The 12,453-nt window shown below is 45.6% G+C and overlaps 1 protein-coding gene across 2 annotated transcripts in view; it reads left to right on the top strand.

Moving 5' to 3' along the window:
* Positions 1 to 12,453, top strand: part of LOC126356167 (protein alan shepard) — a 394,981-nt gene that overhangs the window by 222,195 nt on the left and 160,333 nt on the right. For both annotated transcript variants that reach the window (XM_050006925.1, XM_050006924.1), the window contains exon 2: positions 5,550 to 5,894. In XM_050006925.1, coding sequence (XP_049862882.1) covers positions 5,550 to 5,894 — 345 coding nt within the window. The remainder of the gene's footprint in view (positions 1 to 5,549; positions 5,895 to 12,453) is intronic.

Below are 12,453 nucleotides of genomic sequence, written 5' to 3'. Positions count from 1 at the left end.
AATGGCTTTACCCAAGTGTTCAATCTTGTCTCAAGACACTTCATTGCAATGAGAGCCTAAATGCGGAATACTCTCACTTTCTTACAAGTGTTACGAAGCTGTCACTGTAAATATGAATTTCTCGCTACGTCACCTTATGACTTTGCTCCCGTTTGTAACCGCGGAACGCGGTCAAAGGAGATCGACTAGTCACTCGCTTGTTCACGCCCCGTAGTGTTCATTCAAGCACAGGCGCGTCACCTGTGCTGCTTCTATTCTATCATGTTCGTGTTGTATCTGTGGGTATCCCTTCTCCAATGCGACGCCTACACCAGAAAATGGACAATGGTTGCCAGTTAAACTACTAATCAACAAAATAAATTCGATACTAAGTGGTCTCGCAGGTCATTGGTATAATCGGCACACTTGCGCGAGCGCTACGAGCAAATGCTGAAAAAAGAAACCTACCTGTACACTGAAGGCTGGTAAGTGAATAACCTTCCCAAGTTATTCTACACGGAGAAAAAGTCCGTCTCGTTATTTATGGCGTCCGAAGGCCAAAACGCACGCTAGTATACAGCCTTTCTGGAAATTTTCCGTAAAATAATTATACGATCATAGGAGAGTTAAACTCTGTTGTTTGAGAGGTAGCTGTAGGCAGAACAATTTTCTTAGTGTGGGACAGATGTCACAGAACGTCGACGTACATATTCCTTGCCCCTGTTAAGAGGAGTGAAGTATATGGTATTTTTTGGGGTAAGAGCATCGTTTCTGAAAGCCGACAGGGGACAAGACATAAAAGTTAACGCAACGCGGCATGACGCTGTAGCATCGCGGCTGTTGGTCAGTAGGTGAGCTGGTGTTCGTTCAAAGAGCGCCGCTAAAATTCCGCTGTAATTGAAGGACGCAGCAACTTCTGTGACGTGCGCTGGGGCTCGGCGTCACAAGTTCACGCATGCGCAGGATAGACCGTGGCGGGGCTGCCGGCTGAGACCAACAGGTTGACGGCGCCGCGCTCCCACCTGTGGCAGGCGGCCGCGCGCTGACCAGAGCAAGCAGTTTCCTCAATACACATGTCGTATGTAAGATTTTAAATTTTTATAAATACGTATAATGCATATTCTTCCAAATTTCTAATTCATTAATTAAATACAAAAAGAGGGGCGCGACTGCCTAAGGAAATAAAAAAAAAACGCAGTATGTTCGAAGTGCCAACAAATTTACGGCTAGGAAATGATTAAGTCCCGAGGTTTTTAGTACCCCGAGTGTTAATGTTTTAAACAACCCTTCAGCAACCCTCAAGTATTGTTGAACTAAACGACGAAAACGGTAGATCACAGAAAGGTAACAGTTTTAACCGGAGTTGGACACGAGTATGTAATTGTAATAGTTAACATAATATTTATTCGCTAGAAGTGCTAATAGTGTATTACTTCAGGTTGGGGCTTCAATTTTAGTTCTCTTTACTATCGATCATTTTCTTCAGGTTGGGTACCACAACCAGGAATTTATCGAAGGACAGTGTCATGGTCCCAACTCGGCTGTTGCTTTACTAACATGTATTTAATTTATTATGTTTCGCATGGTTGGCAAAGTGCTCAACGTACCGACTGCATGTGATATATACGACTATAAGCAGCTGACATGATTGTCCCGAAAGCGAGAAATGCATGTGCAAGTGTCAAGTTTAAAATAGTGTATTTATTGAATACAATAATAGTCATCGTTGAATCTATTATCACTTTTATAAAAGACCAGTTTTAGGAGTAACGGAGAAACGTGTTCTCTTGCAAACATGAAATGTGTAAACACTATTGACACAAGGAAGTTGCCTCCTTACGAGGATTAAATGTTTGTTAATAGACTTTTTAGTAAGGTAGGAAGTGGCATAACTTATAAAAATGATCTGGCTCCCACAAATTTACAAAATTTTGGTAACAGCATTCTCTAAAACTGAAATGGTCGTTTAGCAATTTCTGTTACAGCCACTACCTACCAGTGCTACAATAAACGAAATCGCGATCGTAAATAAATAAATGCATTAATTAACAGCCCAAGTGTAAAAATTTTGTCATTTCTAAAATATTTTTATTATAGACTTGCTTGAGATATGTGATATCATTTCAAAGCAAAACACAACTAAAAGAAATTTGCTGCAGCAGTGGTTTAGAGCGGGTTCTGCGCTAAACATGCATTGGTTAGCTGTAAGGTGCCAAATCTGCAACACATCTGGGAGTACAGCAATAAAAATAGTGATTTAATAATATTTCTTGCATTTAGTAATGAAATCAGCACCATTTCGTTCTGGGCTGTGTAAATAAACGCTTTCGTCTGAATGGGAGAGTGTAATAAAAAATTGCAGTCATACAGCAACGTTTAAACTCCGTAGCCTGATAAGGACAAGACAAAATTTTGTTCCGTTTGCCGGTTAACTTTAGGAAATGTGACTTGCAGTGAAAGTAATACGTATAACCGTGTATTTTGCACAAGTCTGTGCGGTGCCCTTGTGTCTGCAAACGTAACGTGGAAGAATATGTAGGATGCGATTCTTAGGACTTCATTTGGAACTAAATTACGAGCATGAACATTTCCATTGCGTTGTTAAGAAGACGTATGTCGGCCCATTTTATTCGAAGACAACAGATTCCGGCGAAACACGTTTTTAATGTGGTCGCGGGAAAAGTGAATGTGGGACGCTTCTCGGCAAACAAGAGCGTTCAGGTGTTGCTATGAATGTGCGCCATGAATTGCTTAGGTGTAAGTTATTTGTTATTGACATTCGAGTATCAGAAAAAGTTGCGACAGTGAAAGGAAGCAAATGTCCATTGCGTTTTGACGTTAAAAATATTAATAGATTGTTGTTCAAACTACTGATTTGTAGGTATTTTATGGCCTAGTGAAGAGAATGAATATGTTCCTCACCATGGACACAGAGTATCCACAGCGTATATAAAGAAAGCAGAAGGATATCTTACGGTTTTTTATTCCAAACTGAACAACGTAACTTTTCTGCACATGTCTGAATGGCGGAAGAGTTAATCCATAGGTTGCCACACAGATTTGGGTTTTCCGTGATTTCCAAGAATCTTTAAGGCGAATAGAATCGAGGAAAGGCTGTCGTGAAAGGGAACAGCCGATATACTTCCACATCCTCTCGTCCCTAATGAATTCCTTGTCGAAGGGAGCTTAAATGCTAATTTTCCTTCTGTTACTAGTTGGGGTTCGTGGCTTGATGCTACTTTCTTCTGATGTGACAACTTGGAAAATGTGACGGTGGCCCGTTTCTCGTAGTACTATGAAATGTTTCAACGACCATGTCAGACTGGAGAAACTCAGCGTCATCCAAACAGTTGTTTTTGACATTTACTGAAGAGAATAGACTGCTCCTTAGGCGACATCCTCTCACGTTCGTCGCCGTGATGGGTGACCCAAACTTTTCACAATCCAAACGATGTACATGATCTAGTAAATATTCTGCTCCCTGTGGGCTAGACGTTGACGGGAACGTAGCCGGCGTCTATTTCAAGACAGACCGCCGCCGTTGGCGCGGAGAACTTGAGTGGACGCATCTCGCTACTTCCGTCTCATTGGTGTCGCCAGCGATGCTTCGATAGCAGGCGCCGGCACTACGCATGTCCACTAGATCACACCGATGATACGTGGACTCAGAAACCTGTGATCCATAGGTTGCCACCCGGTACTCAGCTGCTACAGTTGTTGACAGTTTTAGTTGGCCGTCGTAGGGCTGTTCAGGCAATGTAACAATTCTAGAACTGAGTTGTACACTGACGTAGTAAGTTTCATAGGATAGTGGGACACAGGTGGCGCAGATGTGTTGTATGCGGCCGGCCGGAGTGGCCGAGCGGTTCTAGGCGCTGCAGTCTGGAACCGCGCGACCGCTACGGTCGCAGGTTCGAATCTTGCCTCGGGCATGGATGTGTGTGATGTCCTTAGGTTAGTTAGCTTTAATTTGTTCTAAGTTCTAGGCGACTGATGACCACAGATGTTAAGTCCCATAGTGCTCAGAGCCATTTGAACCATTTTGTTGTATGCGCACCAAACGCCCCAGTGCCAGGTGCAGTTGGTTAGGATACCTTCTGAGAAGTGGTTGTGCAAGTGACTCTTGTAACGTGAAATATCGTCGTGAGCTGACTTCGTTCGAAGAGAGTATGGTGGTCGGTGCCCGCCGGTTGTGAATTTTGATTTCGGCAGTGGTGCAGAAATTCGGCTTCACACGTTCAACCTTGTCCAGGGTGTGTCGTAATGGCTGAATGAGGTTTTCACAGTACACAGATGAACTACAGGCCGTCCACCAATCCTCGATAACCCTGACCAGCGACATCTGAGACGCATCGTGAGTAATGACGAAAGAGCAACATGGCAACAAATCACGGCTCGTTTCAGCACAGGACGCGCTAGGCAAAACCTCCCAGTGGACAGTCCGTAGGAACATAGGTTCCATTGGATATGAGAAGCTGCGCTGCATACAGGTCTCACTGTTAAACCAAGGTCTGTGGGCACAGCGGCTTGCATTTGTTGCCAGTCACCAGAGATGGACACTGGAGCAATGGCGTAACGTGATGTTGACGGACGAATCACGATTTCAACTGCGCCACGTCGACGGGAGGCACCGTGTGTGGCATGAATCGATGGATCCCCCTGACAAGAAGGTGTGGTCCAAGGCCGTGGTATGTGTCTTATGACCTGGGGTGCGTTTTCCTGGTATGGTATGAGCCCCCTAGTTGTTGTGGAAGGGACTTTGAGCGGTCCGCAATATTTTGAGCGGCTCGGGGACCTTCTCCAACCAGTTTTGACCTTCTAACAACCTAACGGTTCTGCGGTGTTTCAAGATGATAAACACGTGGTCACATCGCTCCCACGTCCCCTGGGTTCCAGGAACATGAAGTCTAGGGACTGAGATGGCCACCCTCGATGGCCACACCTTCGAGCATACCTGGTATGTCACTACGAACTGTTTGGTGTCAGCCGCTTGCAGCGAAGCAGCAGGGGCTTTCACACTCTCTTCCACTCTCTTTCACTGCAGACTGCAGGGCCAGAGGAGGCCATAAGCGATATTAGGTGCCTGTCCCGTGACATTTGAAAAAAATCATTGTATAACGTGGTCGATCCTGGCGATTCCGTTGAACATTCCTTCCCTCCTCGAACGTTCTCCGCAGCCGCAAAAGACGCTCTGAGTCAGTCTAGCGTTGACTGTAGCTGACAAATGATCCAGCCTCTCGTAATGACATCAAAATATGTTCCCTGCCCCAGCACACTTCGCGACGACTAGAATACTGTATGCCAAAAGCACACGACTCGCATTCAGAACCAGTACACCAGACACCGTAATAGACACACTAGATGGTCTTGTCCGGGCTTCCAAAGTATGTCATCTGGCCCGCACTGTGTCGCTAATACGCAAAGCATTGGTTTTTTTACGAGTGATGTTTAAGGCCGGATATTTCCATATACGATTCTGGAATTAAGCACACTAAGCCTCGAGACTCGTTTTGCTTCATTTTGGAATGTTTCGTACTGTGTGTTAAGGGTGTGACTTTTTGCGATTGCAGGGGACCAACGGGCCTCGACCTAACTACGGCGGGGCCAGTAACGGCAAGGCTGGGGGCCGCGGGCCGGTGGCCAGCCTCCAGCAGCCGCAGCAACAGCAGCCGCAGCCGGCGCTGGGGGGCGGCTACCGCGGCGCGGGCGGCGGGGGCGGCAGCTGGCCCGGCGGCAGCCAGTACCCCGCGCTGCGGTACCCCGCGCCTCAGGCGGCCGGCCAACCCGGGGGCGGCGGCGGAGGCGGCAGCGGGCCGGCGGCGGGTCCGCAGCCGCAGCAGCCGCAGCCCCAGCAGCAGCAGCCCCAGCCGCAGCAGCCCAACGCCGCCGCCTACAACTCCTACCCTCAGCCAGCGGTGAGCCTCACAACTTTATGTCTAGCTGGGGATCCTGGGGGCCTCAGGAGACACTCAAACACCGTCTCCAGACGATTAGACACCGTGCAGCTTGAAATGGCGACGATAATCCCAGTCATTCCCTTTGCGATTGAATGTTCGCCAAAGGGGACTCGTGCGCGCAGTGTTATGACCACCGCTGTTGTCATGTTACGAGACGAGTGTGCCTACAGTATGTTCGTCATGAACCTGTAGAAGCAATGGCAGCACCTGGTCACAGACGGTGTGGAAATGCTCCGAGGTGACGAAAGTCGTGGGATAGCGATATGCACATATACAGATAGCGGTAATGTCGAGTACACAAGCTATAAAATGACTCTAATTTGGCAGGACTGTCATTTGGACTCCAGTGGTTCGTCTGAAAAGATTCCCGACGTGGTTATGGCTGCAGGACGTTAACAGACTTTATGTACGGATTGGTAGTTGGAGGTAGACGCTTGAGACATTCCAGTCGGAAACTGTCAGAGAATTCAACATTTCCAGATGCACAGTGTGAAAAGTGCGCCGAGAATACCAAATTTCATGCATTACTTCTCACCACGGACAACGCAGTGGCCGAGGGCCTTCAGTTAATGACAGAGAGCAGCGGCGTTGGCGTTGTTGTCAGTGCTAACAGACAACCAACACTGCGTGAAATAACCGCAGACAGCAATGTGCGACGTACGACGAACGTATCTGTTCTGACAGTGCGGCGAAATTTGGCGTTATTTGGGATATGGCAGCAAACGAATGACGGGAGTGCCTTTGATATCAGCACGGCATCGCCTGCATCGCCTCTTCTGGACTCTTGACCATATTGGTTCACCGTAGGCGACTGGAAAATGTGGCCTGGTCAGATGAGTCCCGAATTCAGTTGATAAGAGCTGATGGTAGTGTTAGAGTGTGGCGCAAACCCCACGAATCCAAGTGCTGAAGTCGTCAAAAAGGCATTGTGCAAGCTGGTAAGACTCCATAGTGGTGTGTGATATGTTTACATGGAGCGTGCTAGGTCCTCTGGTTCAACTTAGCCTATCGTATGTTTAGCTGCTTAGAGACCATTTGCAGCCAAACGACGGTGGAGCTTTTTTGGATAGCAATTTTTTACGTCACGGGGCCACAATTGTTTGCGAATGGTTTGAAGAACGTTCTGGACAACTCGAGCGAATGATTTGGTTCCGAAATGAATCCCATCGAACATTCATGGGACACAATCGACGGGGTCGTTCGCGCACAATCAGCTGAGGTCGGTCCGAGATGATACTAGGAAGTATCTCACGTTGCTTGTCACCTGAGTGTAAACGCTTTGGTTAAAGTTGAGTGCAACAATTGCGCCGAAGTAACTCTTCTCTGTTCCAATCGCAAATGGCACGTGGAAGAATGATAGTTAATAGACCTCTGCATTATTGCTAACTTCTCAAATATTCTCGTTGTGGTCACCTCACGAGAAATATGTGGGAGGAACTAATATGTAGTCCGACTCTTTCTGGAACGCACTCTCTCGGTATTGCAATACCAAACCTGTCCGTGATGCACAACGCTTCTCTTGAAGCGTCTGCCACTGGAGCTTGTGGAGCACCTCTGTAACGCTCTAGCGCCGACTAAATTACCCAGTGACGATACGCCTCTCTCGGTCCCAGAATCATGAGCAATACTGAAGAATTGGTCGAACAAGTGATTTTTAAGCCACTTTTTTCGTGGATTTGTTATATTTCCTTAATATTCTTCGTATGAATCTCTGTCTAGCATCTGCTTGTCGTGCTATTTGTTTTATGTGGTCATTCCGCTTAAGGTCGCTGTGGAGACATAATCGTACATGTTTTGTCGCATATAGTGCTTCCAGCAGGTTGTCACCAGCGGTTTAGTTGTACAGTAATCGATTTCTTTTCTTGTGTGCGCGCAATGTGTTACGTTCATGGTCAACTGCCAATCCTTGAACAATTCATCAGTCCTCTGTAGGTTCTCTTATAAATCGCTAGTGTCTTCTGCCGTTGCTATCTTCTTGTTGACAACCGCACCATCTGCGAATACTGTTATTTCTTCTAGATACACTCCATAAAAGAATTAGGGGAACACATGTCATTTTACGGTACGTTAAATCTATTGTAATACAGGCAATACCTGTGATCTCATCCCATAGCTAGAACTTCGCTTTCAGTGTATGCAACAACTAAAGTCAATTACCATCTGTCGGCTGTGTTACGGCTGCAATATCAGGCGACCTCTCTGAAGGAAGTGAGTATTGGTGTCCCAGTGTTCTCTAGTGAGGTTAGGTACTCGAACTGCAGTTGTCGTTAGTGGGTGTTGTATTCAACCAATAATATGCAGTGCGACATCTTAATGCAGTGCAAGTGCAAGGACACTCCGTTTGATCCAAGAAGGATGGACTTCCCGTCGTTTTGCTGCAGATGCCATTGTCTTTCCGCCTTTTATTCATAGATGTGGTAACGTTACAGAGAAACCGGTCGGTACAGAAGGCGAGTTGGACAAGCTCGCCGACGCATTACAACCCTCCCGAAGACCGATATTTGGGCATATCTGCCTGCGGCGTCGCACGGCTATCGCCAGAGCACAGCAGGACTATATCACAGTCAGAAGAGCCACTGGAGTAGCTGAGTCCGAACAGACTGTAAGAAACAGATACGAGAAGGGGCCTTACTACCCAGACCACCTATTCGAGTACCCTGCCTTACACGACATTTCGCAGGTCGCCTTCATTTCTGCCATTCCCATGTTAACTGGCAACTCCGTCACTGGCGAAACGTGTGATTCACTGATCAGTCCTGATTTCCTCTGACGCAAGGTGAGGGCCGTGTTCACGAGTGGAGACGCCATGGTACCTGCCAGATGTCCAGGAAATAGAGGCTGCCAAGGTTCTGTGGTGGTGTGGGAATACATAAATGCTGACAGCTGTACGGATCTTGTCGTTTTTCATACTCGCCTTCTCGTCAGGAAGTACGTCGAACGTCCTGTTGGAACATGAGTGACTGCTGCTTACTATGGCGGCCCTGAATTCCTTCTCATGCAGCAGACGTCACAACGGAGGTCTTGGTAAATCTGGACATTGATGTAATGGAATGCCCCAAGGGAACTATAAATAATCAGGTACGCAATTATATTGGCTAAAGCGTGTGACGTCAGTGGGAATACTGTTCTACCGCGAGAGTTTAATGCAACTTTGATTTGTATGGTTTTAAGCGTTGACGCACATTATTGAGCATCGCTTAAATCTGAAGTTATAATAAATAAACACTCGTATGCTACCATAATAGCTACCTTCAGAGACTTCATATTAAGAGCTGAAACATCTTACTGCGTTCATAATCAATCACTGTGGCTCTTGGTGGTGACGACGGAACACACTAAAGCTTTTTCTTTACGGCAAATTTTATGTTTGCTATTTCAGATTGTGTATTCAGGTGCCTAATTCTAATGAGGATTCATGGCCTTACATAAAGAGAAAACACTTTTTGCCGATTTCGGGAAACTTTGAAGCTACTGTTTTATTATTTTGGTCACTACATTATACTTAGAAACATGTCGCCCATGAAAACTATAACATATAATTTCAGTTGATATAAATAATGAAAAGTGTGAAATCAATCACATGAGTACCAAAAGAATTTCGTTACACGATTAATCACACAAATTAAAGGGCTGTAAATGCAACTAAATACTTAGGGAAATCAATTATGGATAGGTTAAATTGGATCGATCACATAAATGATGTGGGGAAAGCGAAACAATGACTGATTTTTTAGAAGATGCAACAAGTCTACTACAGAGACTGCCTACGCAACACTTGTCCGTCCTCTTCTGGAGTATTTCTGCACGCCATGGAATACGCATCAGATTGGTTTGCCGGAGTTCAAAGAAGGGCAGCTCATTTTGTATTATCGCGAAGCAGGGGACAGAGCGTCACGTACACGGTATGTGAACGGGGGTGACAATCATTAAAACAAAGGTGTTTTTCTTTGCGGCTGTATCTCGTCATAAGATTTCAATTCACAACTTTCTCCTCCGATCGCGAAAATATGCTGTTGGCCTCCTCGTACACAGAGAAAAATGTTCGCTGTAATAAAATAAGAGAAATCGGATATCGCACGAAAAGATTCAAGTGTTCGTCTTTGCCCTCGCTGTTCGAGAGTGGAACGGTAGCGAAACAGCTTTAAGGTGATTCCATGAACCCTCTGCCAGGCACTTAAATGTGCAGTGTGGAGTACTCATGTAGATGTAGAAGAACCACATCTGTTTACTTCCACAACGTACCTCGAACACTTGACTTTCAGGACCTTGTTAATTCCTTTCAAAGGATAGGTTTCTTTTCTCAGTAGTTGTTTCCTCTTTTAATCTTCTGTTCCTTTTGAGCAGTAATGTCTGTGCTTGTCGACTAGTCTAATAAAATTTTCTTCGAGGTTTAAGCTTGCAAAGTATAGTGTGACTTTTGTCGTTTCACATCTACAGTCTCGTGTTGCTCTTATCTATTAATAAAAGCAAATCTGTTTTAGAATAGTATTATTGTTGTTGTCGTTGTAGGAATGAAACGCTTTTAAACGCTATAAAACAGTGCGCGAATAATTCCAAAACAAGTAATACTTAGAAACGTGTTTCTAAAGAGGATGAATATCGCATTTATCTGTACGTTGGCCTCGCTGGTGCTTGCGACAACCTTGCATGCATATCCATGCCAATTTGGAATCTTCTGTGATGACGAAACGTCACTCCTTTATTATCCTTTTTAAAGGCGACCCCAGAAGCTCATTTTGTATGTCCCGTTTGTAATCTTAGGGAAGGAAGTCGTCTCAACAAATCATTGCATAATTCACATTAAGAGGATTAGTTTTTTTACAGCGTGAGACCCTTTGCGCAATAGTTATCTTTCGGGAGTAGATGGTAAACGACATCCGCAGTTTTATATGAAGCATTTGTGCATTCAGCAATAACACGCTGATCTCTACTTTTGCTAAAAGTACTACAAAGCGGCCATCAACAAGAACAGTTAATAAGCACCCGCACTCTTTTTATTTCATGGCAAGGATGAGGGAATCTGCTTGCTGTAACAATGCACTTGCAATGTTGTAGCTTCACACTCCTCGCTTGCCGTATTCCTAATGACTTTGCACCGTTTCGTCGTAAATACGTGCAGGAAGCCAAAATGACATGCCCTGGGAACTTTCACCGGTGAGTCCCGATCTAAACCCCATCGAGTACGAGTGTAATATACTTGACAGACGTGTTAGCGGGTGTCCTGTTCCACAACAGACTCTCCAAGAACTTTCAAGGATTCTAATTGAAGGATGGGGACGGATGCCACAGGGTGACCTGCATAGATTTAAATGATGCATGCCACACAGGTGCCGGGCAGTGCTAAACGCAACGGAGGACACACACGTTACTGAAGCCCTGAAAGTCCGATGAAAAGCGCCCAGGATGACGGGATCAATGATTGTTTCCACTTTGTTTTCGACACCTGTCGGACATTCCAGTTCTTGTTAGGTAAGTGGACTAGGATGTGATGATATTTTGTTGTGTACTAATTCGTGAAAGATAAAGGTATAATTTAGTAGCATACCCAGTCCTCTATTGTGTCTCAGTGGAGTATGGCAGATGCGCAAAGTCAAGTTCCCCCAGTTGTTTTGAGCAGTGTATTTTGTAAAGCACAGTATGTTCCGTTCACAGGAAATTACCTTCACGTCTGTCGATTTCGATCCGTTAAGAGCGAAGTGTTAAGTCAGGCGCCATTCCTGAAGTCTAGGAACACGGCATCAACCTGGGCGCTGATTTGTACATCGATGTAGATTTCATGGAGGGACAAAGCGAGCTGAGTTTCGCATGATCTCCGTTAGCGGAATCCATGTCGATTTTTATGAAGGGATTTTCCTTCTCCAAAAACGTGATGCATGAGAATAATATATGTTGCATAATTGAACACGACGTAGGTGTATAATTACACTACTGGCCATTAAAATTTCTAGACCAAGAAGAAATACAGATGATAAACGGGTATTCATTGGACATACATATTATACTAGAACTGACATTTGATTACATTTTCTCGCAGTTTGAGTGCATAGATCCTGAGAAATCAGTACCCAGAACAGCCACCTCTGGCCGTAATAACGGCCGTGATACACCTCGGCATTGAGTCAAACAGAGCTTGGATGGCGTGTACAGGTACAGCTGCCCATGCAGCTTCAACACGATACCACAGTTCATAAAGAGTAGTGCCGGGCGTATTGTGACGAGCCAGTTGCTCGGCCACTATTGAGCAGACTTTCTCAGTTGGTGAGATATGTGGAGAATGTGCTGGCCAGGGCAGCAGTTGAACATGCTCTGTATCCAGAAAGGTCCGTACAGGACCTGCAACATGCGGTCGTGCATTATCCTGTTGAAATGTAGGGTTTCGCAGGGATCGAATGAAGGGTAGAGCCACGGGTCGTAACACATCTGAAATGTAACGTCCACTGTTCAAAGTGTCGTCAATGCGAACAAGAGGTGACAGAGACGTGTAACTAATGGCACCCCATACCATCACTCCGGGTGA

The sequence above is a fragment of the Schistocerca gregaria genome, chromosome 3 (assembly GCF_023897955.1).
Source record: "Schistocerca gregaria isolate iqSchGreg1 chromosome 3, iqSchGreg1.2, whole genome shotgun sequence".
NCBI lineage: Eukaryota > Metazoa > Arthropoda > Insecta > Orthoptera > Acrididae > Schistocerca > Schistocerca gregaria.
The sequence above is the reverse complement of the archived record's forward strand: the minus strand, read 5'-3'. Positions and strand labels throughout refer to the sequence as shown.